The sequence below is a fragment of the Sinocyclocheilus anshuiensis genome, unplaced genomic scaffold, assembly GCF_001515605.1.
Source record: "Sinocyclocheilus anshuiensis isolate Anshui unplaced genomic scaffold, SAMN03320099.WGS_v1.1 scaffold1658, whole genome shotgun sequence".
Lineage (NCBI taxonomy): Eukaryota > Metazoa > Chordata > Actinopteri > Cypriniformes > Cyprinidae > Sinocyclocheilus > Sinocyclocheilus anshuiensis.
The window spans coordinates 770,317-795,721 of NW_015547302.1; the positions used below are offsets into that span (position 1 = coordinate 770,317).

General features: G+C 35.9%; 4 protein-coding genes across 11 annotated transcripts in view; all 4 read left to right on the forward strand.

The window, feature by feature from the left end:
- Positions 1-8,599, forward strand: part of pan2 (poly(A) specific ribonuclease subunit PAN2) — an 18,686-nt gene extending 10,087 nt beyond the window's left edge. Inside the window, exons 10-26 of one of the 3 annotated variants that reach the window (XM_016503851.1) lie at positions 229-348; positions 529-657; positions 775-974; positions 1,055-1,203; positions 2,438-2,544; positions 3,104-3,202; positions 3,455-3,537; positions 3,609-3,750; positions 3,884-4,021; positions 4,108-4,167; positions 4,320-4,410; positions 4,974-5,131; positions 5,250-5,393; positions 6,029-6,208; positions 6,295-6,388; positions 6,481-6,672; positions 7,982-8,599. In XM_016503851.1, coding sequence (XP_016359337.1) covers positions 229-348; positions 529-657; positions 775-974; positions 1,055-1,203; positions 2,438-2,544; positions 3,104-3,202; positions 3,455-3,537; positions 3,609-3,750; positions 3,884-4,021; positions 4,108-4,167; positions 4,320-4,410; positions 4,974-5,131; positions 5,250-5,393; positions 6,029-6,208; positions 6,295-6,388; positions 6,481-6,672; positions 7,982-8,016 — 2,121 coding nt within the window. In that variant the 3' untranslated portion in view covers positions 8,017-8,599. Of the gene's footprint in view, positions 1-228; positions 349-528; positions 658-774; positions 975-1,054; positions 1,204-2,437; positions 2,545-3,103; positions 3,203-3,454; positions 3,538-3,608; positions 3,751-3,883; positions 4,022-4,107; positions 4,168-4,319; positions 4,411-4,973; positions 5,132-5,249; positions 5,394-6,028; positions 6,209-6,294; positions 6,389-6,480; positions 6,685-7,981 lie in introns of all 3 variants that reach the window. The other 2 variants (XM_016503850.1, XM_016503849.1) reach the window with 2 other exon arrangements.
- A 3,443-nt stretch (positions 8,600-12,042) lies between these two features.
- plagx (pleiomorphic adenoma gene X) lies at positions 12,043-17,580 on the forward strand. Of its 4 annotated transcripts, XM_016503855.1 has the most exons (4): positions 12,043-12,263; positions 13,874-13,915; positions 14,240-14,307; positions 14,557-17,580. In XM_016503855.1, exon 4 carries the CDS (start codon positions 14,603-14,605, stop codon positions 15,740-15,742), a length of 1,140 nt encoding a protein of 379 aa, XP_016359341.1. In that variant the 5' UTR covers positions 12,043-12,263; positions 13,874-13,915; positions 14,240-14,307; positions 14,557-14,602; the 3' UTR covers positions 15,743-17,580. The 4 variants fall into 4 exon arrangements, with proteins under 4 accessions (XP_016359341.1, XP_016359340.1, XP_016359342.1 ...); XM_016503854.1 differs by lacking the exon at positions 13,874-13,915; XM_016503856.1 differs by lacking the exon at positions 12,043-12,263 and having other exon boundaries at positions 13,915-13,934.
- A 624-nt stretch (positions 17,581-18,204) lies between these two features.
- On the forward strand, positions 18,205-20,515 carry LOC107701709 (trafficking protein particle complex subunit 6B-like). Of its 3 annotated transcripts, none has more exons than XM_016503776.1 (6): positions 18,205-18,482; positions 18,629-18,696; positions 18,926-19,064; positions 19,184-19,267; positions 19,719-19,812; positions 20,023-20,515. In XM_016503776.1, exons 1-6 carry the CDS (start codon positions 18,405-18,407, stop codon positions 20,052-20,054), a joined length of 495 nt encoding a protein of 164 aa, XP_016359262.1. In that variant the 5' UTR covers positions 18,205-18,404; the 3' UTR covers positions 20,055-20,515. The 3 variants fall into 3 exon arrangements, with proteins under 3 accessions (XP_016359262.1, XP_016359263.1, XP_016359264.1); XM_016503777.1 differs by having other exon boundaries at positions 18,929-19,064; XM_016503778.1 differs by having other exon boundaries at positions 18,207-18,482; positions 18,947-19,064.
- A 915-nt stretch (positions 20,516-21,430) lies between these two features.
- The window catches only part of tpx2 (TPX2 microtubule nucleation factor), a 14,307-nt gene continuing 10,332 nt past the window's right edge, over positions 21,431-25,405 (forward strand). Inside the window, exons 1-8 of the mRNA XM_016503857.1 lie at positions 21,431-21,460; positions 21,883-21,939; positions 22,027-22,152; positions 22,444-22,590; positions 22,685-22,802; positions 22,903-22,968; positions 23,045-23,092; positions 24,387-24,509. Coding sequence (XP_016359343.1) covers positions 22,044-22,152; positions 22,444-22,590; positions 22,685-22,802; positions 22,903-22,968; positions 23,045-23,092; positions 24,387-24,509 — 611 coding nt within the window. The 5' untranslated portion in view covers positions 21,431-21,460; positions 21,883-21,939; positions 22,027-22,043. The remainder of the gene's footprint in view (positions 21,461-21,882; positions 21,940-22,026; positions 22,153-22,443; positions 22,591-22,684; positions 22,803-22,902; positions 22,969-23,044; positions 23,093-24,386; positions 24,510-25,405) is intronic.

The window sequence follows — 25,405 nt, forward strand, 5'->3', positions numbered from 1 at the left end:
TTTTTAGAACAAAAACTGAACTATTTGCATGCAATTTAAGAAACGTAAAAACTAGAAGGGGGATATGAAAACTAAGTCAATGAAAGTCTTACTGCAGTTGAATAATAAAATATTAATCATTAATCACAATGCCCGATTGTGGGATCACTGGTGATTCTCATGTTTATTATAAACACCTGAAACACTGGGTTTATACGGTTCTGATTATGTGGCATATATTTATATCAGGTGACTATTAAATATTCCAAACTGGGACTGGAAGACTTCGATTTTAAGCACTATAACCGGACATTGTTTGCTGGTTTGGAGCCTCACATACCCAACGCTTACTGCAACTGCATGATCCAGGTAAAAACACACACATATCCCTGAGGAATCTAAAAAAAATCCCAAATGTCACCGTGCCCGTTATATTAAAAAGTTCTTCGAATTTTTTGAGCTTGCTAAGGAATTTTGGGAATGCACAACTTTGGATGTTCCAGCTCCCTGGAATTTTATTAATAGTTAATTCTGTGTATGCTGTGGCAGGTGCTGTACTTCCTGGAGCCAGTCAGGTGCCTGGTACAGAATCATTTGTGTCAGAAGGAGTTCTGTCTGGCCTGTGAGTTGGGGTTCCTTTTTCACATGCTGGATTTGAGCAGAGGAGACCCCTGCCAGGTACATTAACACTTTCATTTCAATCAGAATTCATCCCCAGCTGTATGTATGCATTCAGAGCTGTCAGCCATGCATAGCATATGCACACACACAAAGCACTTGTTTGTTCCTTCACAGGCCAGTAATTTTCTCCGGGCTTTCCGGACAATCCCGGAGGCGTCGGCATTAGGTTTGATCCTGGCTGATTCTGATGAACAGACAGGGAAAGCCCGTCTGGGACGTCTTATCCAGAGCTGGAACCGTTTCATACTTGCACAGCTGCATCAGGAAACACTGGAGCAGGAAGGGCCACAGGCATACAGAGGAGCCAGCAGCAGGTGTGGAGCTGCATCATTCTTGAATTTAATGCAATAATTTACACAAGAACGGAGTGTTTTATGTTTTGTGTCCTCGGCAGTACGCTGGGTTCCTCGGGGGAGTCTGTGATTGGCCGATTGTTTGGCTGTGAAGTGGAGAATAGCAGTTTGTGTCGCTGTGGAAAGGAGACAGTTCGCTCCTCCTTGACTTTGCTGTTTACCATGCACTACCCTGAGCAAAGATCTCCAGGTCAGAACCACCAAACTGCACATCATTCACACATGAATCCATCTTTGTAGACCAATAATGGTACACTGTAAAAAAAATTCCGTAAAATTTACGGTAAAAAACCAGCAGCTGTGGTTGCCGGAATTTTACCGTAAAAAATACGGTAGCAACGTTTTAGGTTTTACGGTTTTAACTTAAATTTACAGTTAAATACCGTAATTTCATTAACTGATATAATGTTAATATACCAACCTATTGAAGTACTGAAATCTGTTTTGTACCTTTGTAATACACTGATAACCACCAAATGCAGGTGGTGATGAGAAAGTCACATGATGAACCAAAGCCCATCACAAGCAGCTTTTAAATAATAACATGTATAGAAGGTGCACAGTGTCATTCACACAGACACTAAACACCATCATGGTAACACACATGAAACTGAAATAATGCAATAAACATTCATTTAACAACATTAGGTATAACACACAACCCTAATATACAAAACTGATAAGAAAAAACTAAGAAGAAACATAGTTATTTCAACAAAAAAACATCAAATTTGAAATGTAACGCAGGGAATTCTGGGAATGTCAATTTACGGTTATTCACTGTAAATTATACGGTCTTTTTCACTTCCAAAAACGGTATACTACCGTAAAATTAATGTCCAATACATGTAATGTCCAATACAGTTTTTCACGGAAAGTCACATGATGAACCAAAGCCTATCACAAGCAGCTTTTAAATAATAACATGTATAGAAGGTGCACAGTGTCATTCACACAGACACTAAACACCATCATGGTAACACACATGAAACTGAAATAATGCAATAAACATTCATTTAACAACATTCGGTGTAACACACAACCCTAATATACAAAACTGATAAGAAAAAACTAAGAAGAAACATAGTTATTTCAACAAAAAAACATCAAATTTGAAATGTAACACCGGGAATTCTGGGAATGTCAATTTACGGTTATTCACTGTAAATTATACAGTCTTTTTCACTTCCAAAAACGGTATACTACCGTAAAATTAATGTCCAATACCATTAACCATTTAACAGGATTTTACTGTAGCATTTTTACAGTCTTTTAGCGTTAAATTCTCATTCTCGTCATTTTTTACCATGTACTTCATGGGCATGAAGTACAGATGTTTTGCTTGAGTTGTATGGTTTGATTTAGATTATTCTGCTTCTATAAACTGCATTAATTCATTAAATAAATGGCTTTCATTTGGACAGATAAGACGATAGAGGAATACGACTTTGCAGAGATCCTGAAGAAGAGTATTTGTCTGGAACAAAGCACACAGGCCTGGTGTGACAACTGTGAGAAATACCAGCCAACAGTAAGTTTTTACACACATAAACACATGTTCAAAACATTAAAACAAAAATTGGACTCCAGTTAGCTTTTTATTTTGAAAGAAATTAATACTTTTATTTAGCAAGGATACATTAAATTGGTCAAAAACTGTAGTGAAGACTATTTCAAATAAAGGCTGTTTAACTTTAACTTTCTACAGTACACAAAAAATCCTAAAAAACTAAATGCATCAGCATTTCCACAAAAATGTCCAGCAGCACAACATTGAATTTTCATAATTGATAATAATAATAAATATTTATTGAGCACCAAATCAGCATATATTAGAATGATTTCTGAAGGATCAATGTCTTCTGAAAATTCAGCTTTGCCATCACAGGAATAAATAACTTTAAGATATATTTAAAATAGAAAACAGTTATTTTTAATTGTAATAATATTTCACAACATTACTTTTTATTGTATTTTTGATCAAATAAATGCAGCCTTTTGAGCATAAAAGACTTATTTCAAAAACATTAACAAATCTTACCAACCAAAAGTGTAAAACCACAAAATGCTAAATATTTATGTATTTTTAGGTGCAGACCAGGAATATTCGATGTCTGCCTGATGTTCTGGTGATCAACTGTGAGGTGAACAGCACTAAGGAGGCAGAGTTCTGGAAGGCACAGACTGAGGTCAGACCCATATGATTGATATACAGTAATGCCTTTACAGAATTCAGCCATAAATCTGCCCTTAAATGTTGGAGTCATTACTTAAAGATGACTTAGTTACATGATATTTTTCTGTCATATTATAATACATATTATGCATTAGCAATGCAACAGCCTGTTCATTCAGCTGATCGGTATGTTATTGGAGTGTAACACTCTAGGCACATTGATTTGTCTTCATTTTCCATTCATCTTTTTTCTTTTTGTTCACAGTATGCGTACAGCAAAGCTTTGAAGAAAGAAGCAGCTGAACCTCCCAAACCCAAAGAGCCTTTACCGACAGAATGGTGTTTAGAGTAAGTGTGCTGATTGTAGAAATGCATCTGTCTATATGTTTTATGTATAATAATATATAAATCATGTACAGGGAAGAGCTGTGCAGCGTGGAGGGCGTTACCTTCGACACGCAAGCGGAGGATATGAGGCACGTGTGGATCCCTCTCAGTCTGAAGATGTGCATTAGTAAGACTCAGGGCCTGGAGGTCAGCAGCCTGTCTGAGGGAGAGGAGGTGAGGAACACCTTTTCACTCTTTCAACTTCATTAACCACGTCAAGATTTGTCATACCTGGGAAAGATGACTCATCTTGAGGTTATTTAAACTGACCTTGCACAAATAAATTGTGTCTTGTTTCTTCTCATAGCTGACTGAAAGTGAAGAGGCAGAAGGAGCGTCTGTCTTTGACCTGGTTGTCACAGTATCTCATATCCAGGATGCTCGGACCGGAGGAAATCTGGTGGCACATATCAAAGTGGGCGAGACCTATCATCAGAGGAAAGAGGTGTGAGCAAATCTTTAAAGTACTTGCTAAACCTTTGACATAATATGTTGGACATGAGGGAACTGTGTTTTCTGTCTTGCTTTCAGGGAGTAACACACCAGCAGTGGTATCTGTTCAATGATTTTCTGATTGAGCCCATTGACAAGGTAAAAATACCAAACATCAGGCAAATTTCAACTTTTCCTATTATAAAACACCCTTATTACCATATATTATGGACTAGCACATTAAGTTCTGTATTCCCACTGGAAATGCATCAAATGTGACACTGAATTGTGTTGCAATATGTCTCCATTAGGCTGAATCAGCTCAGTTTGATGTGAATTGGAAGGTTCCTGCTGTACTTTATTACGTCAAGAGGAACTACAATGCCAAGTATGATTTGCGAAGTATGTGATCATTTATCTCACAGAATCTACTTTTCGCCTTCTCACTAAAAATGTGTCTGTGCTATCACAAAAATGTTATGAAATTTGCATTTTATTAAGTCTTATAATATGCATCCACTACTGTTCAAAGAACTGTGGTCAGTATTCAGTATTTTTTTTATTAAATTAATACTTTTATTTAGCAGGGATGCATTACATTGATCAAAAGTGAGAGTAAAGACATTTATAATGTTACAAAAAATGCCTTTCTTTTGAACTCTCTATTTATCAAAGAATTCTGAAAAGAAAAATCATATGGTTTCCACAGAAATATTAAGAAGCACAACTGTTTTCATAATTGAAAATAATCAGTGTTTCATGAGCATCAAATCAGCATATTAGAATGATTTCTGAAGGATCATGTGAATAAATTACATTTTAAAATATATTCAAATAGAAAAGTTTTTTAAAATTGTAATAATATTTCACAACATTACTGTTTTTTCTGTATTTTTGATCAAAGAAATGCAGCCTTGATGAGCATCTGTTTTAATTATTCCTTCATCTTCTCAATTTCCTCCTAGTTAAGAACCCTATTGATGCCAATGTTCTACTGACGGAGGCCTCGTTGGCACGGAAACAGAGGAAGAGTCACGCCACATTCATACCCCTCATGGTGAGCGAGATGCCGCAGGCTGCAGACCTTGTTGGATTGGATGCAGAATTTGTCACGCTCAACCAGGTCAGTGGGAAACTCTTTAATGTTCTATAATATTATATAATATAGTATAATAAATATTTTTTTGTCATTTGGGCCTACCCCAAAATTTGAATGCTTTTGTGTGTTGCTGCTTGAACAGGAAGAGGCAGAACTGCGCAGTGATGGGACCAAGTCCACCATTAAGCCCAGTCAGATGTCTGTTGCTCGCATCACATGCGTGAGAGGCCAGGGAACCAATGAGGGAGTGCCGTTTATTGATGACTACATATCTACACAGGAGCAGGTCACAGCACTTTTTGAATCATTCTAATTGTAACATAATAGGGAAATGTCACATTATAGGGAAATTACCTTTTGAATTGATCAGGACCTGTTAATGACCTCATAAAGTGAGAACCACAGTTTTGTGCCTTATCAGGAGAGATGTGTTATCTGTTATTGTCACTTGTAACAAGGATTATTTTTGAATCATTTAATCGGAAGGTGAATCACAGGGAACAACTATTACTGTACTAGTGATTTCCACATGTTTGCTTTCTGTGTTTTTGTCAAAATGTTGGAAAAACCTTTCTGCTGCTTACTAGTTCAGAATCAGAATCAGAATCAGAATGAGCTTTATTGCCAGGTATGTTTACACATACGAGGAATTTGTTTTCGTGACAGAAGCTTCCACAGTGCAACAGAATGACAGTGACAGAACAAAAAAACACAGATAATAAAAAATACAAATAAATAAAAAATAGAACAAGTAAATAAGGAATAAAAATATACAAATCGACAATTGTATGTACAGGTATATAACAATAGACAGTTGTATGTGCAGGTATATTATGTGCAAATTGAAATATATTATTATGTTTATATATTATGTTTAAATATATTATTATTATTATTAGTTTTTCATCTTTGCATGTACAGGTGGTGGACTACCTGACTCAGTACTCTGGTATCAAACCTGGAGACCTGGATGCAAAGATTTCCTCTAAACATTTGACTACTCTGAAATCTACATATCTGAAATTGCGATTTCTTATCGACACTGGCGTTCGCTTTGTCGGCCATGGATTACAGAAGGATTTCCGGGTCATTAACTTGATGGTGAGCTGAATTTTTGGGAAATAATTTCTATTTAGTATTTGGAAATGTTTAAATTGTGAACAAATATTAACCCCTTACATTTTTAGGTTCCAAAAGAACAGGTGATTGACACCGTCTACCTCTTCCACATGCCTAGGAAACGAATGATCTCTCTACGTTTCCTCGCGTGGTACTTTCTCGGTAGGTTTCTTGCATAAACTGTCCCTTATCTCCTGACCTCATATGTCATTTTCTGTGAATCAGTGTTTTTTGCTTTTTGAACATTTGTTTAGATCTGAACATTCAGAGCGAAACTCATGATAGTATCGAAGATGCACGGACTGCCCTACAGTTGTACAGGAAGTCTGTGGAGCTGAGTCATAACGGAGGACAAGAAGAGTTCCGGAAGGTTCTCAAGGCTCTCTATGAGAAAGGACGCAAGCTAGACTGGAAGGTTCCAGACATTGACTCTGCAGATGGTCAAGGTAGCCCAAAAAGTACGAATCACTGACATGGAAGTGAGATTATTTCATAATAATATATATTAGTGCTTATGTCTATATATAACAGGTATTAAATAAGTACATCAGTACAATATTTTTAGAGGCTGTTAAACAGTTTAGAAAAAAATGTTTGCAACACTTTCACAGTTGGGTTTGTCATATGGGTTTGTCAAATGCAGATACCGATGTCCTGTGAGTTATTTTAATGCTAATATACTGTATATATATAATACAATAAAATGCACACAATGAGGAGGTAACCCTTCGGTTAAAGGAGTAGTTCACACAAAAATGAAGATTGGCTGAAAATGTACTCACCCTCAGGCCATCCAAGATGTAAATGAGTTTGTTTCTTCATCAGAACAGGTTTGGAGAAATTTAGCATTACATCACTTGCTGGATCCTCTGCAGTGAATGGGTGCCGTCAGAATGAGAGTTCAAACAGCTGATAAAAACATCACAATAATCCACAAGTGATCCACACGACTCCAGTCCAGCAATTTAACGTCTTGTGAAGTGAAAAGCTGTGTGTTTGTAAGAAACAAATCTTTATTTAACTTCTGACTGTCCTCTATACATAATATTGCTGTCTCCAGTGAAAAAAGTAATCTTACCTGAATCAAGGGAGAAATATGTACAGATCAAACAATTTTTACAAGCGAAAACATTCCAAATCAGTTCTAAACAAATATTCTGTGTAATGTGAGAGGACAACAGGGGATGGACTTTTATTATGGACTCATATTTTGGCCAGAAACAACAGTTTGAAGTTAAAACAACTTACTGATGGATTTGTTTCTTAAAAACATGCAAATTTTCACTTCACAACGTGCTAATTCATGGAATCAGTCATGTGGATTATTGTGATGTTTTTATCAGCTGTTCGGACTCTCATTCTGACGGCACCCATTCGCAGAGGATCCATTGGTGAGCAAGTGATGTAATACTACATTTCTCCAAATCAATTTCCAATGAAGAAACATACAGATCTACATCTTTGATGCCCTGAGAATGAGTAACTTTTTAGCACATTTACATTTTTAGGTGAGCTATTCCTATTCGCCCAAGAAGGCCAAATATTAGCCAGTTAATCATCCTGAAAAGTTGAATTGTCTATCTCTACAAAGTGTTAATTGCAAAAACTGAAATATTTCAATTTAACCACATAACAAAGCATGTGCCCATTATTTAAAAAAAATCTTGCTTTCATCATTTTTTTTTTTTTTTTTTGCATGTACAATTTTAACAAATGTTGTTTGATGAACTTCTGATGCTCTTTTCCCCTTTGCAGGTACAGCCGTGTTTCCCTCTGTGATGGGTTTATGATTAGACCCATGTTGGTTATATTCCTGCCAAACAGATGCTAGCATTTCACCAGTCATTTCTTTCAGTTCTCCTTTAACATCTCTTGAGCCAAATTACACCTATTAATGAGTATATTTCATTATCATTAGATGGCAAATCTGAAATGAGGCTTGTTATACTGTGTTAGAAATGTCTGTTTTGTTATTAAAAACTGTTGGAATCAAAGGAAATGTTAAAACATTTCATCATGTCAGGGTTTTCTCCACCGTATTGTGTAGCCTGTATGTGGTATTAAGAAGAATATGCATAAGGAACAAGGGTGGGAAATCTGTTTTCAGGACTGAGACCTGATTCAAAACTCATTAACCAAGTGTTTTTTTTTTTCTTTTTTTCTTGTTTGACTCCGCAGTGGCTTTTTTCACCAAGGTATTTATATTGTGTCAAAAACTGCACCTTATACAGAATATGAATTACTGCACACAGTATATTAATTAAGCAGTCAATGGGTTTACTGTGTTATTTTCTATATTGTAACTATGATGTACACTTTCATTATGTGGCAGCTGAATAAAGACTTCTGATTAATCTTTGAGTCTATTTCAAAGCTCATTTCAACTGTGTGGATTTTTTTCAGCAACTTCAGTTGCATTAAGGAAACCATTATAAAAAAAAAAAACTGAGGGCTAATGTAGTCTCAAAGTAAAAAGAAATTTCAATCTGTTTATCTAAGATATGCCAAAACAATAAAATGATATTCTATGAGAACACATAAAAACAGGATAACATGCATTTAATAATAAAAAAAAAAGAATAAAAAGCCATGGCAATATATGTAATTCATATACATTTTCTAGTTACACTCTAAAAAATGCTGGGTTTCAACCCAACTTTGGGTCAAATATGGACTAACCCAACTGTTGGGTTAAATTTTTACATTACATTTTTAACCCAAAAGTTGGGTTAGTCCAAATTTGACCCAAAGTTGGGTTGAAACAACCCAGCATTTTTTAGAGTGTATGCTCTGCTTTAAAATACTTCATTAGCTGGATCAGAAGCTACTCTTCTGTATGGCATATTTACTCAAGCAATATTGATGTTTGATTAGGGACTGAATCCTTCTCTTGATTTGGTTATTCTCCAAATAAACAGTAAAACTGGTCTGAGGATTTATAAACAAAATGATCTGAATGCTAAAAAATTTGCAGCTGTTGTTCTCATGTGTAAAACATGAACATTTTGGGTTCATGCTTTATAATTGACGATGTTGCTCATACAGATTTCTCTGAAAAACGGTTGTTTTAGTAATAATTTATTATTGGTAAACTTTTTAGAATGGACATGTCTCTAGTCTGGAGCTGTAAGTGCTGGAAATATTTTTAGCCCTTGACACTCTTGACTTGACAACAATGATGTATTATTTCTGTACTACTGATTAAACAATGCATGCCTAATCTATTCCTTACCAGCAATTATAACTCTGCATATGCATATATATAAAGCATATACAAACATTTATTCAGTTTATTACAGTATGTGCAGCTCGCAACATTTATTTTCCTAGTCTGTACTTTTCCATATAATGCCAACAAACAATTTACAGCACCACATTACAGCACAATATTTAGTACAATCTCAACTCTGCATTGTATATTGTGCATCTGTCTTATTTTATATTGAAACTTTCAGCAAACTACTGTTTGCTGAGCAAGGAAATTAACAGTTATAATATTTTTCCCCCCAAACTTTCATCCTAACTTTTCTGTTTTAACATTTTCCTTTTAAGGACAATTAAGGACCTTCTACCTTCTCACAGGTATTGGGTTTATTGTTAGTAATTTTATAACAGGGTGAAAACTAGATGTGAGGAATGCATATTCGATTTTAAAGACAACAATATGCATTTACTGTAACCTTGCTTTAAAATTCTGTTGCATTAAATGCAAGAATAACTGAAAATATATATAGAGAGAGAGTTTTAATGGCATTCTTTTGCACGGCAAAAGTGACGGCTTTGTTTTATTTTGTTAAATTAAAATACTTGCCAAATTTACTTAATATAATTATTATTAATTTAATTCATAATTAAGTCTAATATCAAAAAAGTAATTAACAACAATGATAATAATTTCAGCAATATTTTGTAGAAGTATTCTAAAACTATTTTAAATGGGTTAATTTTCATTATCCAACTTCTGAATTTAAATATACACTAGGCTATAATATGTTAATATATGCATGTGTTTAACGTAATATTATAATATATACTACTTGGATATTTCTATGTATTATTTTAGGTTCTATCATAATTCTTATAAATAAACTATTTACACTTACTGAGCTTCTTCAATGAGCAGTTACCGACGGTAATAATATAACAATTTCAAGAATCTTTATAGTCAAATAATGTTACTTGTTCTGACTGCTCTTCGTTAAGTTACATTCAGTTTCTCACGACTTTCCCGGATGTAATTGTTGCACGTGCAATTATTACATGATGGAAACTAAAACGTTCCATTGTGAAATGGAAACAATAGAGAAGCATTACTCGTTACATATACTCAAAGTAAAAACGAAATTGTACTAAACGTTATCTCCAAACAATGCATAATGAACTCAAAAGGGAAGAAAGTTTCTGCTGCTTTGTCATGTTCGTTCTCGCAGAGCAGGTTTCATTGGCAACTTGCTCATGCAACAAACTGGGCGTTGTAAACAAGCTGAATGATGATATATTAATTGTATCTTGTCAGATACAGTATTGTTCATGATAGAATTCTAAAAGATGTAAGTTAATTGTAAGAAAAATTACTTTTTCCTTCACTAGTGAGCTGAAATAATTCATAATTTTTGCAAACTGCCCTTCCGCGTCATTTACATTTGTTTCTATTTATAGAACTCACTGTGATGCTGCAATGTGAGAGTTTGTGATCGTTTAAATGGTGAGAAATAAGTCACCCTCAGGGCTGTACAGTGCCACATATAATGTCGCACGTGCTACGAAAAAACTGGTCTGTGCGATGAATAAATTTACTACTGTAGCACGCGTGCGATACAGTTTTGCATGTTCATAACACAGCCGCTTAATAGTGTGAAATGATTTCGTTGTGCTTGTTTGTGTGTGTGAGATTGATTATACTTGGTAGTTAGGGGTGTGCGATATGACGATTTTTGAATGTCTCCATGATCAGTGTTGGGGAAAGTTACTTTTAAAAGTAATGCATTACAATATTGCGTTACTCCATAAAAGGTAACTAATTACGTCTTCAAAAATAACTTTTATGTTCAATAGACGAAATAAATTAATTCCGGTTTAAAACAACTTGAGTAAATGATGGTATAAAATGAAACACTATTGAAAGACAGATGACAGAACTTTCATTTTTGGTGAACTATTCTTTTAATGTTAGTAACACAACAAAACACAGAAAAAAAATCATCATCTGATGAAGTTATCATCAGTCAGTTGCTTTTAAAAAAAAGTATAATTGATGTATATAGTGTTTTATTTTAATATTTGTTCATTCAATTTCTTGGATGCTACTGCTAAATGCTGTACCTGAAAAATAAAGCACTATTTGTTTTATTTGTATATTATGTGTATTTGTAATGTATATCTTTGTTCTTATTTTGTAATAACAAAGATAAAATAATGACAAAGATTTTTTATCTTTGCTCACTTTCCCTAAATGTCTGCCATTGTTTTTTATTTTATATTTTGTTAAGGTGTAAGAGGTGTTATGTTTCTGCACTCTTCCATTTTTAGCAAATTAAGAAAACTTTGTCTAAAACAATTTTTGTGATGGTTTGTATTTTTTGTGCTCTGTATGGAACATTAGTGCCTGTTTAAGTGATGAACTCCATTACTTGTGTTTGTTTCAGACATGATAACAGACGTTTTATACTTGTGCTACAACTTTTTGGCCTGTGCTACAAAACTTTCAACCTTTGTAGCACCAGTGCTATGTGAAAAAAAAGTGAACGTACCTGAGTTAAGGCCCTGACCCTGAAAGTTGGCCAAAGTGGTCTTACGTCACGTTCCCACAATGCACGCGCCCATCAGCTCTAGCACTGTGTTTAGAGGGAAAGAAACAGCGGGCCCGAAAAACAACCACATTATTGAACAAAAAATAAATTATCCACTGCGAACAGTTTTTGAGAGTTCATCGAGATATGGCTGGGAAACTATTTTTTTTTTAAATCTGCACCCTTGTGAGATGTAAGATGGATGAATGCGTGTGAAATGCAACTTTAGCGGGGATCAAAAGTTTCTGGTGAGCAAAAGACTGTTTTTATGCAAATGTTATAGTGTGCATTTAGGACCGCGTGGACTGTTTACATTGATGTTCAAATGTTTGAAACCCTCATAGAGTTTCGTAGTTAGTATTTTTAGACTTATGAAAAGATAAATGTGCACCATTATCCCACACAAGAGGTTTAAATGTCGCGTAGCCTATATGAGCAAACACATTAGCTAAGCATGAGACTGTTGGTGCATTCAATGTATTTATTTATTTTATATATTATATTTTTTACATGAGGAAAGCACGAAAGGATTGTGTGATTTGTGTTGATCCGCTCTTTGTTACGGATAATTTCGATTTGACCATTTAATCACAATGTTCTGCGGTTCTTGAGAGATTTTGCTGAGCGAAACGTGCCACAGGTTTGTGACCCCAAAACGTGCCAGAAGTAAATAAACTAAAAGATCAAATCAACAAGGTTTTTTTAAGGAAAAATAAAAAGATATAGCACCAGACACAACTTTATTTTTTAATTTTATAACAAGTTTAGTGAAGTTTTTTTATTTTATTTAATAAAAGAAGATTTTACACAAACCTGACGTTTTTATGTGTACAGTGAATTGCATGTGTCAAATTTGCATTAAACTGTGAGTTGAAATAAGGAAAATGCTGTTACTGTGTAGCCATTTGTGATTTAAAATATTCAAAGCTGAAAATAATCAAAAATATTATTTTTATTATTAATTGTACAGATACAACATAATTACCATAATACATGAACAAGTTTCATGTTTGAAAGTTAATGGATAAAAGAAGCACATTTTGTCCATAATGAAGAACCAAATTCATAAACTTAATAAAAGAATATATCTTAACAAAATCATAATATTGAAATACAATCTTTGGAAAAAATTAAAAAGTTTGGATTTAGGTGCATATAAAAAAAATTACTTGAATTTTTGGTTGCCTGAATGATGTCCATCCATTCTCTAAAAGGGAGGGAGTGATAGTGGACATGCATTTTCCGGAGGTCTGTCAAGATAATGAATGTGCTTTTGTGAGAACAGGTAAACAAACCCTTTATAAATGTCACTAACCAATCATCATGGACATCCCCTCAGGGTGTTTTTAAGTTTCTTGTGTTGAAATCTGTTACCATTCAGAGGGAGGTTCAGGTCAAAAACTGCACTGTCATGAAACACTTTTAGGTTTTGTTTATTTTTTTTTACAATATAAGTTTTATAAATTCATATTTAAAAAATGTTTTTCATTGTTCATATCTAAAACAAATCTCTAAATTAACTAATTGATGCACATAAATGCGCTCCAGAATTTTAAAACAAAACTTGTATATAAGCATATACAGTATATGAATGTTTTACCATTATATTGCATTTTTTTACAATGTAAATGACCTTATGTTTTGGATGTAACATCAAAATACCTTTAAATTACAATTGTTGTACTTCGTTTACAAGCATGTTTAACATGATTGAACAGGATTTTTCAGCCAGAAATAAATATTTTGTCAACATTTTCTCATCCTACTTAAAAGAAGATATTTGAAGAATGTTGGTAATCAAACTTTTTTGGTCACCATTAACTTTAAATCGCAAAATATTTTCTTTTGCGTTCCACAGAAGAAAGAAGTCATACAGGTTTGGAAGAACAGGACAGGATAAGTAAATGACAATTTTTTGGGTGAACAATCCTTTTAATGAAATACACAAATCCATTGTGGCTTTATTATGTTAGATACACATTTAGATAATAGAACCTTAAGGGGGGAAATCATCTGTAACACTTTGTTTTAAGGTGTCATTGCAGTGTAATTATACAAATAAGTACTGAGTAATATTAATTAACAACATGTACTTACTATAGGGTTAGATTTAAGGTTTCGTTTAGGGTTAGTTGTGTGTAACTATGCATAATTTACTATTATTACTGTGGTAAAGACACTGTAAATTAAATTATCAAATCATCACCTTTTTGTTTCTGTGCAGAAGTCTGAACATGCAAAATAACAATCTTCACTCCCAAGAAAAAATCACCTGTAGGAGCTTCTTGTCAGGTACTTGCTTTTGTCTCTAAAACGGGTTCCCAATCCTGTTTCTGGAGATCTACCTTCCTGCAAAGTTCAGTTCCAGCCCTGCTCCAACACACCTGTTTGTAATTATCAAGTGTGCCTGATTAGGGTTGGAGCTAAACTTTGCAGATCTCCGGGACCAGGATTGAGCACCCCTGTTCTAAAACAACGGGACTATAATTGTACTCAATTTCTAACCTTGAATCATCATCACTGATCGTTGGCCTTTCACAGATGTACAGGGACATACTCCCTGAAAACTACCCATATATGTGAGAAAATGTTCCATGGCAAAGACCAGCTAAACAGCCACCTGCAAAACCACGACCCCAACAAGCAGGAACTACGGTGCGAGGAATGTGGAAAGCATTACAACACTCGTCTGGGTCTTAGACGCCACGTGGCCACACATGCCACCTCCGCCGGCGGTGACCTCACCTGTAAGGTCTGTCGTCAGGCGTTCGAGAGCATGCCGGCGCTACTTGAGCACCTGAGTACGCACACCGGCCGGCCTCCTCCGGGGACTGTGGTACGGGAAAGAAAGCATCAGTGTGAACAGTGCGGCCGGCGCTTCTTCACTCGCAAGGATGTGAGGCGCCACGCAGTGGTGCACACCGGCAGACGGGACTTCTTGTGCCCACGTTGCGCCCAGCGCTTTGGCCGTCGCGACCACCTCACCCGACACCTGAAGAAAAGCCACGTGCAAGATTTGGAGACCCTTCCTCCGATTCCCATTAAGGAGGAGCCCAGTCCCACTGTGTGCTCCGTCGGATCTCCGAAAGATGCCACAGAGGCGTTTTCCATGGCCATGTTCAACCCTCAAGGGCTTCCGAGCGCATCTACCTCAGGGGTCAATCATCACCATCACACAATGGTGTCTGGCCCCCTGTCCAGCCCGATGGGTGTGGGCTGCTACCTTGATCCAAACAAGCCTCCTCTGCAGCAGTACCAGCAGGCTCACAGATATCAGCCGAGTTCCACTACCTCATATCTGAAAGCGGAGATGGAGAACTTCCTGGCCGAACTCCAGTGCGGGCCAATGCCACCGCAGGCCGCCGTGGCAACTGCCGTCTCCCGGCCTGGCGACCTTCTCCCTGACACTCTGGGAGGTCAGAGTGCCCATTTCACCCTAAGGAACTCAGCGTTCACCTCAGCCGAGCCGCCTACCACCTCCGCCAACATGGACCTCTCGCACCTGTTGGGCTTCCTGCCATTCGGCCTGCCTCCCTACAGCACTCCCTTGGGATACTCCACCACCACCATCACCACTGCGTCCCCAAGCCCTACCTCTCAGATCTCTGGGCCGCTTACCTCATTTCAGCCACAGTCACTGCATGAGCCTCAGGCTTCAGGGCACTTAAACCAGCTCTCTGTTTTCTCTCCAACTCTACCTCGATTCCATCAGGCCTTCCAGCAATGACGTCGCCCAAGTCCACTATGACCTGCCAGTCAAACGCAACAACTCTGTTGCGTCATTGCCAAGTAGCTTCTAGGTAATGAACTGGAGAAGGTGAAGTTAGGTGGGTGCAAGGTCTTCGAATGGATCCTGTAGAATGAGACTAAAGGATCACTAGGATAAGATGGAGTTTTGCTTTTAGAATAGTTTTAACGTTGTGGTTTTTCCTAGAGGGTCTTCATTTAAAAAAATGAAACTGAGAAGTTAGCTAAAGAAATACCTCAATATTTTTGTCAAGAAGGAAAATAATGCTATTACAGTGTTCTCCGTTGTATAATGAAGCACTTTTTTATCAACGGCACTTCTAAGACTAAAGGTGCAGTCACATTTATTATTGATCTGCGAATTTTTGTCTGCAAATTCCAGTCATTTCAATAGGATTCGACGTGGGAGTTTTGCATCCGGATGAAAGAAGAGTCAGTTGGTCATGCAAATTTGCCACGTTGACCAACAGAAATCGGCTCGTTTTGAAAGTGACTTATGTGTGTGCTTTGCTTCATACATCTACACTATTGACCTTTTTTTTGTCCATGAAATTTCGCAGAAAATTCTCTGTGACCGCACCATAAAAGTCAAGTTGAACTGTGGTCTTAGATGTACCTCTCAGCTCATGGTCACACAACACAAAAAAACCTACCTCTCTAACTCTTGTCACGAATAGGATTCAACCATTTGACAAGAAATGAAGCAAATACTCACGCAAATTGCATGAAGAATGTTATCTCATTTCATTTTCTTTTTTTTCTGTTTTTAAGAATGCTCAATGGTTTTAGTTATGAGTCAGGTGATTAATTAGCATTTAATTAATTAGCTTGTGTTGATTTTAGCCTTTAGGTAAAAGTTTTTAGGCGCTGTTGTGTTCACATCCTCAATGTTTCTGAAAGGAGTCACAGTTATTGTGTAGACTTTTCTCCTGTAAATCCCCATCTCTCTCTGTTCATTCCAGAGTATTTTGTGAATGAAATGCAGAATAAAGGCATTGATTATTCTGGAATTGAAAATCATAATGAAAAGTGAACATTTGTTTAAAATTAAGTAGCCCATCCTGACAAATTCCCAAATATGGGAACTAAATAAAATATAACTTAAATTTTTAGTTTAGCAATAAACAAGAATTGATCATATTTGTGCCCTGCATAATGATGTAAAAAGAATCTTGGGGAAAAAATAAAAAAAAATGGTTGTACTGGTTTTACACAATTCTCACACTACAAAGTTTCCCTCAATGTTTTGCCTGGATTCATGAGTATCTGCCAAAATAAGCTTAGCACATACCCTGTCATTGCTGAAAAGCACTTCAAGTATCTCTCCATGCTAAACCAGGAGCACTGTCAGAAAGAAAATGTTGTTTTATCATGTAAATTTGAACAGTATTTTAGCACTGCTTCACTGTCTATACTTTTGACTCTGTGTTACATGCACCAGTGGCCTATAAGGTAACTGTGATGGCATATGTTGTCAACTCCATTTTGTTTAGGCCAGCTGAAGATGTGAATTAATTTCATGAGTTTCATTTTATTTAGAAACCGTCATGGGCATTTCCTCCTTTGGCTGAACTGAAATGAAATTGACCTCAACTCAACTGTGATGTTTAGACTCGGACTGATCTACCTCAGTGAGATGCACACTGTGCACAGCTGTACTGTACCTTTAGTATGAAATGTAACGTTTCATTGGTGTTTTACATCTTTAAAATTCCAAGCATTGGCATTTTTGGGTTCCAAGGACTGTTTGTTTTCATAAACATTCTGAAAGCAAGGGTGAGTGAGAGATTAAGGTGTATTCGGAAAGAAACAATGTTAAGGAAGAATTAAGAAATAAAGCATCTTGTAGAATTTGAGTTTCTTGTTTCATTCATCATTTACTGTCAGTAAAACAATGATAGTTTGTTTTTGGCAAGGCCACTAAAATGTAAGTTATTCATTCATATTAATGCAATAGGCTACTGCTAAATCATTAAGATGTTACGTAGTTAATGAATTAAAAATTATAAACTATAATTATAAAATTATAGTTATTACAATAAATTATATAAAAGATTAAAAAAAATAAAAATTAGACCAGTAACCGTGTAATGTAAATACAAACATTCATTTACAGGTGTTTTTATAATTGTATTCAATATTTAATTTTTGTAATAGTTTTATAAACTGAACCAAGTGTATCATTTTATTTACAAAATACAATCATATACTTTACAAAGACGTTAATATTGTGATTTATACTATTAAGACAAAAAGGTTTCGCGTATTAATAATTGTAAACCAGTTTAGCTACAACAGGCATTATAGATTATAAAAGTCAATCGGGTGTTCATGACTGCGCCACTTTTCCCTACTTTATTTCCACTTTACATACAAAACAAGACGGAAATCTGTTTCCAAACAAAACGAGAGAAAAACATTTTACGTTCAGGCATATACAAGGGCAGCTAATTCTCAGCCAAACAGGACGTGGAACGGTTGTGAAGAAGGACCCTGTTAATAATTAGGGAACTGGCGAAATTTTGGAATTTAGTTGATTATTCGCGCAATGAGTTGTGTCCATTTACTAAAGTAGTAACTGATTTATTCCCATAGTCAGTTTGGGTCGCTTGTCAGTTTCAGTCTTGCTGAACTGGCTCGAGATGGCAGACGAGGCTCTCTTTCAGTTCCTGCACAGTGAAATTATTCAATATGTCAACAGTGCAGAATCTGGGGAATCGGTAAGAGCCGGAGATATACTGAAAACACTGGCTGTCACAGAATAGTAGAATAGCGTATAGAGCTAAATTAGCCAAGCACACTAATAAAACAAAGTGAGAATATGGCATGTTGAATTAATGTAGTGTAACGTTACTGCTGTGCACAGGAGAATGGACGATGTGTCTCTAAACTTGAGAGCATGGGGTTTCGTGTGGGACAAGGACTTATTGAGAGGTATCATGGCGGATCTTTTAATCCATAAATCCAAATGTTATTCTTTAGTCAAGCAGATCCTCTGATGACATTCTATAATCTGATGTTACGCTTGTTGTAGTTTTATTTGTGGTTTTGCAGATTGTCAGTGAAAAATTTAACTTTAAATGGTTTTTAATCATTTTGCTGAAAAATGTAAAAGACCATTTAATTAGTAGTAGAAATAAATAGCCATTTGTTCTTGTCTCAGCAGGCATATTTCTGTTTGCAGGTTTACCAAAGACACACCACGTTTCAAAGATGAGCTTGATGTTATGAAGTTTATCTGCAAAGATTTCTGGACCAGTGTTTTTAAGAAGCAGATTGACAACCTGAGAACAAACCACCAGGTGTGTACATTATAATGTTACTTTAAGCTTTATGGCATCTTAACTCATACATCTTAGTGAATCTCTTCATTGACTAGAGGTGCTTATTTAGAAAATCATCACGTTCAAATTGTTTGTAGGGTATTTATGTGCTACAAGATAACAAGTTCCACCAGCTGACCCAACTGTCTGCTGGAAAACAGTATTTGGAACATGCGCCAAAGGTAAGCAGCATAAACAGCTTCAATAAGCTTTAATTGTGCGTTGAATAAAAACATAAAACATCTTTTAAATTGAAATTGCAGAATCAATATCTTGTCATTTATTTTTCCTTGAAAATAGCATAATGAGATATGTAGTACTTAAATTTGTTTACAAGAATATTATATCTACAGATGGGGAAGAAGGAATATATAATATTTAATTAAATATAAAATAATGCAATTAAAGCGATAGTCACCCAAAAATGTTATCATCATTTACTCACCCTCATGTCGTTCCAAACCCATAAGACTTTTGTTCATCTTCAGAACACAAATGAAGATATTTTTAATGAAATCTGAGAGATTTCTGTCCCTCCATTGACAGTCTACACAACTACCACTTTGATGCTTCATAAAGCTCATAAAGAGATCGTAAAACAAATTTTTCTCTCTCATTTTTTCATTCCTGCAGTTTTTAGCCTTCACCTGTGGACTGGTCCGAGGAGCACTTTCAAACCTTGGTGTGAAAAGTATAGTCACGGCGGAAGTGTCAGTCATGCCTGCTTGTAAGGAGCAAATTTTATGCCAAAAAGTATACAAAATAACCACTAGACTTTCTGTACTTTTTTTCGTGATCTTAATCTGAAATTGAGCATCAGTGAAGTTAGTTCTCTTGAGTCTGAGCTCATCAAGTTGTAATTAAATGTTAAATCTAACTAATTTTTTGTTTCTTGTCTCCTGTCATCCCTCCTCTTCTGCATTTTCTTTCTTCTTAGGTAAATTCCAGGTGATGATCCAGAAGATGTAATTCACTACACAGGAGCGTATTGCTCAACATGTGCATCTTAGTTTTACTGCCTTGTCATTTTTTATTGCCTTGCCCATTTTATTGTCACTATGATTGTTTTTTATTTGCATTAGCTTGCAAACTACTGGCATTAAAACTGTTTTGACATGCAAATGTCAAGCCTTATTGTACTGTATTGTGTTAGTATTTTGACATTCATTATTCTCTATCCACATTCACTGTTTTAATTATTAATTTGCACTGATGACATTAAAGCTGGAATCCTAGTATGATCCTAGTATGAATTTGTTTTTAATGAAAAAAAAATTTTTCATGAATTTTTAATGAAAATTAAAGAATATTGAGAATTAACCCATTTAATACCAGTGGTCACAATAGTGCCCGTAAGAAGGTTTTCATTTATAAAGCTAAATGTTACTGATTGGTGTTTTAGTGAATTTCCTGCTAATATGGAAAAAAATAAAGGGTCAATTAAATATGTGCAGTGATACATTTGTCATATGACAAGAGTAGTTTATTTCATGTTTGCGCCATGAGAAGATGATGGCTGCATCAAAGCGCCAAAACAAAAGACTAGTACAGTATCTTAACATAAAGAAATGACAGATTTTTGGTACGTGTTATCTTTAAGGTGTCTAGCATTAATATATGAATTCACAATTACTCAGTTTTGTTGAGTGTGGTCATAGAATGAGTAAACATGATGATGGCAACAATTGTGACCAGTGCATTTAGGTATACACACATCCAATTGCATTTGTTAGTGAAGGCTGCACTAAAATGTTGCAATGACAAAGTTACAGTGAATATTGCACTAAAGTAAAAGTTCAAATGCTACAATATTGATGTTGTAATACTGGTAGCACTAATATAACAATTTTATGATATACAGTATGTTACAATAAAGTAACATTTTTAAAATAAAATTTTTCACACTTTTCAAAAAAAAAATATAGATTATTTCAACGGGTTACTAATGACACATCATTTGGTTAATTTTCGTGTCTGGGAAAAATTTGGAATTGAACGGGTTAAGATTATTGTATGAACATATAAGTACGATGATAACTGATCAAAAAAAGATCGCTTTGTAAAACAGTAGAATAATTAATTTATTTAAACTAACTTCAGTCAGTTTTTAAATGTCCTGCTGTTATGCTTCTTGTGCTTTCAGCTAATCACGTGGTTAATGCGTCACAAACGCAGAGCTAATAGGAAACGAGACGCGCCGCGTTGAGCCCTCTGATTGGCTGATTCGTAAACGCAGTTCTAACGGCACCAACATTCAAACTGCTAGCATTCGCGTCGGGTTGTTTGTGGCAGGAGGGGACGAGCGTCTGCTGATTAAACATTTTGCTGTCTTTTTTCAGCCTTTCAGGTTGTGGTAGGAGGCATTGGTTTGAAGCGTAAGTATGGGTTTTACACATTTTTAAACAATATCATATTTTGACTTTGACTGCTGCGTTTAAATTAAGATTTAATTGGTGCGTTTGTATTGGGCCGTAACAGTTAATCGTTGCAAGACAAACTTTTAATGTTCGAAGTAACGTTAATAGACCGACAGATTTCAACGTTTGTTTTTTTGCTCAATTGATTATTGTGACATTAATTATGTGAAGATGTTATTTATGTTTCGTTTGTTTACATTTGTCCCTTTGTTCGTAATTATGAGTAATGAGAGATGTAGGCGGATATTTCATATGAACTGATTCTGAAATGATCGGTCTGAAATTTGAAGATATTTTATAATATTGGTACACTATACGTAAATTAATCGTATAATCCATAATTGTTGGATAAATCGAGCATTTTGGGCATTTTATTGCAGTTTGGGCCTTGAGTCTAAGATTAGCCAATAGCTGCCATTTTGCTCCGCACTGCGCAGTTAATGTAATTTTCTGCTTTACTATTACAGCGTTGTTACAGATTCAGTTTGAACTCTTTAAAGCCTTCTTCTTTTTTGATTTTGCAGAAGTTTCCTGTGTGAATATGGAAGGGGACTCTGCTGATGCATACAGATGGGATGCCCCTTCTCATGTTATGGAGTCTATAGATGATTTTGCCCTGGATCCTCAGGATAATGCTGACCAGTGGTTTGGTAAGGCTTTTTACTCTTTATGCTTATAATATACTTATTTTTATGTTTTTATTTGATATACATTTATGTATAAAAATATTCGTGTGTGTGTATATATATATAATTTAATAATTCATTTTAATTTATGCATTTAGCAGACGCAAAGCGAATTACAGTGCATTCAGGCTATACATTTTTTACCAGTATGTGTGTTCCCTGGGAATTGAACCCACGACCTTTTGCACTGCTAACACAATGCTCTACCACTGAGCCACAGGAATACCAACTAACTTTGTTCTGTTTTACTATTAGCGTTGAAGGCAACTCCTAAAAGTGGCACTGTGGAACAGCTCACCACCCCTTTACGGACCGCAAAGCCATTTGATGAAATCCCCAATACCAACAGACCCAACGCTGTGGTGTCTCCCCTGGTCAAACAAGATGAGACAACAAGCTCAGGTTGGGGAAAAACTGCTTCAATTAGAAAACTCTTAGGAACAACTTCAGTGATGTTTGTTTTGCACGTGTGTTCTTAATATCTACTCTGCTTCAGATGTCAAAGAAAGCACCTGTACAGGGGTCTCATCTAACATAGTCACATCATGGGGGAACGTCAGAACTGCAGCTGCTCCTGGTCAGGGCCAGAAATCTGTTCCTGCTCAACCACGCAGGTAAATGAGACCTTATTTGTTATTTTTATACACCCTATTAAACAGTCCATTTTTGTTACTCTCTTCTTACATCGGTTAACTGTTTTGTTTCTTCCTGCAGAGTGTCCAAACGGCCTGTGCCTAGAAACGAAAAGCCTACAACACCCCCTCTTGTCAAGAAAAGAAGGTATGTGCCTCTAAATTTAGATCCGTTTTTAGTCTATTACGGGGTGCTCAATTAGCCACTTTGTCTTGATGCATAGAGTTGTACCTGCTACCACAGCAAGGAGAGTTTTTGATCAGCGGCGAAGGTAAAATGAACTGAGAAATGCGTTTGCTAAGCTGTGGAGGGCACCTAGTGGGCATTTAGTAGACTTCACTGGTGAAGTGGCTTGTAATTAGGGTTGGGTACCGAACTCGGTACTTTTAAGGGTACCGACCGAATTGCGTCGGTACTACCAAGTACCAATTCACGTTAAATCAATCGGTGCCAAATTTCGGTACCTGAGAACGTATCTGGGCACATAAGCTACAGAGAGAGAGAGACCCTGTGACATGATGTCACCCTTGCAACTTGTTCAAACAACACACAGGGCAAGCCGAAATGTTCTGAAGTGTGGTTACATTTCTAGGGCCATATGGCGAAAATGTGGATGGTATCGTGGAGTCCAATCCATTCATAAAAACGTAATTTACTCTATAGCGTGGAATGCCACGGAATTCGTCAATTTTGGATGAATAAATCAAAAGTAGCCACTGCCACTTAATTCGAATCACGATATGAACTAGTGTCTGTGAATATTTAAATGCAAAAAGATGGTTTAAATATGAATCCTGCATGTTCCGCTTGCCTCTGTATGTATGAAGGGCGGAAACGCGGTTTTGTTTACTATACAAATACTGAAGCACGCGTGACGCTCGCAGTGATTTTCGGCCTCTGCGTCTCACTATATGACGGCATGAACACAAACTTAATCTCCAGAGCTGCTGTAAGAGTCACTTCGCGAGAATTTTACAGTTTAATTTGAGAAAACTAGCATCATCATACTGTATACACACAGAAATTTCATGGCAACCTGTCAAAATAAAAGTACGGTTTAACATGTAACAGAAATATATTACTATTGTATTACTTTTGTAAAGTATAATGTACATCTTTAAATATTCCATTTTCTATCAAATTTAAATAAAACAATTAAATGATAAAAATAAATTACAACTAGAATATTCACAATTTTTCTTCCATGTATTAATTTCAACAGTAAACCTCAGTTTGTTTGCCAAAAAATAAAAGGGTTTAATTTTCATTTGATTTAAAATAAGTGTTTAATGCCTTCATTTGATTTTCAGAAAAATTAAAACAAGAATTTCTGGGGGGGAAAGAAAGAAAGTAAGTTTGTAGAGCCCTATTGTTCAAAATGTTGAAATTGAGACTTTCGGACTTATTTTTTCACTGAAATGTTTTTGTAATTACACCGAGAGTAAAGTACCGAAAAAAGGTACCGTTGGGTACCTGCTCTGAAATTCATGTAATGTGGGATGTTACTCGAAAATTAAGAATATTGTATGATTTTTATAATAATATTTTGGTTTATTTCCTCACAGAAGCTCAACATCCAGAACTGTGCGACGCAGTGGTGCTGGTGTGAGGAGCAGTGTCCGGCTGAGAAGCAAACCAGCCATTGCCTCAAAGACCTCAGATACTGCCTCTGCCTCCAACACTACACAGTAAGTGAAACTCTTATTAGTCTGAATAGTCAGCAAAGTCCAAACTACACTACTATTTAAAAGTTTGGGTTAAGGTGGTGGTGTAGTGTGTTTTTTATTTTTTTATTTTTTTTAAGAAATGATCTTAAATCAGCAGAGATGCATTGAATTGATCAAAAGTAACAGCAAAGACTTCTATGAAGTTAATAAATAACAACAATTAGGGCTGCACGATAAATCGCATGCAATTATTTAAAGGGGTCATATGATGCTGCTAAAAAGAACATTATTTTGTGTATTTGGTGTAATGAAATGTTTATGCGGTTTAAAGTAAAAAAAAAACACATTATTTTCCACATACTGTACATTATTGTTTCTCCTCTATGCCCCGCCTTTTTGAAACGTGTCGATTTTTACAAAACTCATCGGTCTGAAAAAGCGAGGTGTGCTCTGATTGGCCAGCTATCCAATGCGTTGTGATTGGCCGAATACCTCAAGCGCGTGACGGAAATGTTACGCCCCTCACCATACTGTTGATGCCGTGTCCCGGCCGGAGCGACGAGACATTACACATTCAAAAACATTAAAACCCATTACAAACGAGGCATTTGTTGCATCCAGTGGGGACATAATTACTGATTATAATGACTTACACTGTCTTCAATGATAAAAGACATAAAACTGTCTGCATTTGTGATCAGAGAATGACAAACAAAAAGTGCTACTCTACTGCCCAAAACTCGCGTTTGAATCATCAGTGGCAAATCCTTTAAATGAAAACGTACTTACGTGAGTCAGAACTGCCGGCATTTTAGTCTAACGTTATTCTCCCAGGATCAGTAAACAGTCCTCCATAAAATGCGCTGCACACATCTGGATATTTGGGTTAAACTGTTCTGGAACAGTGTTGTAAATAC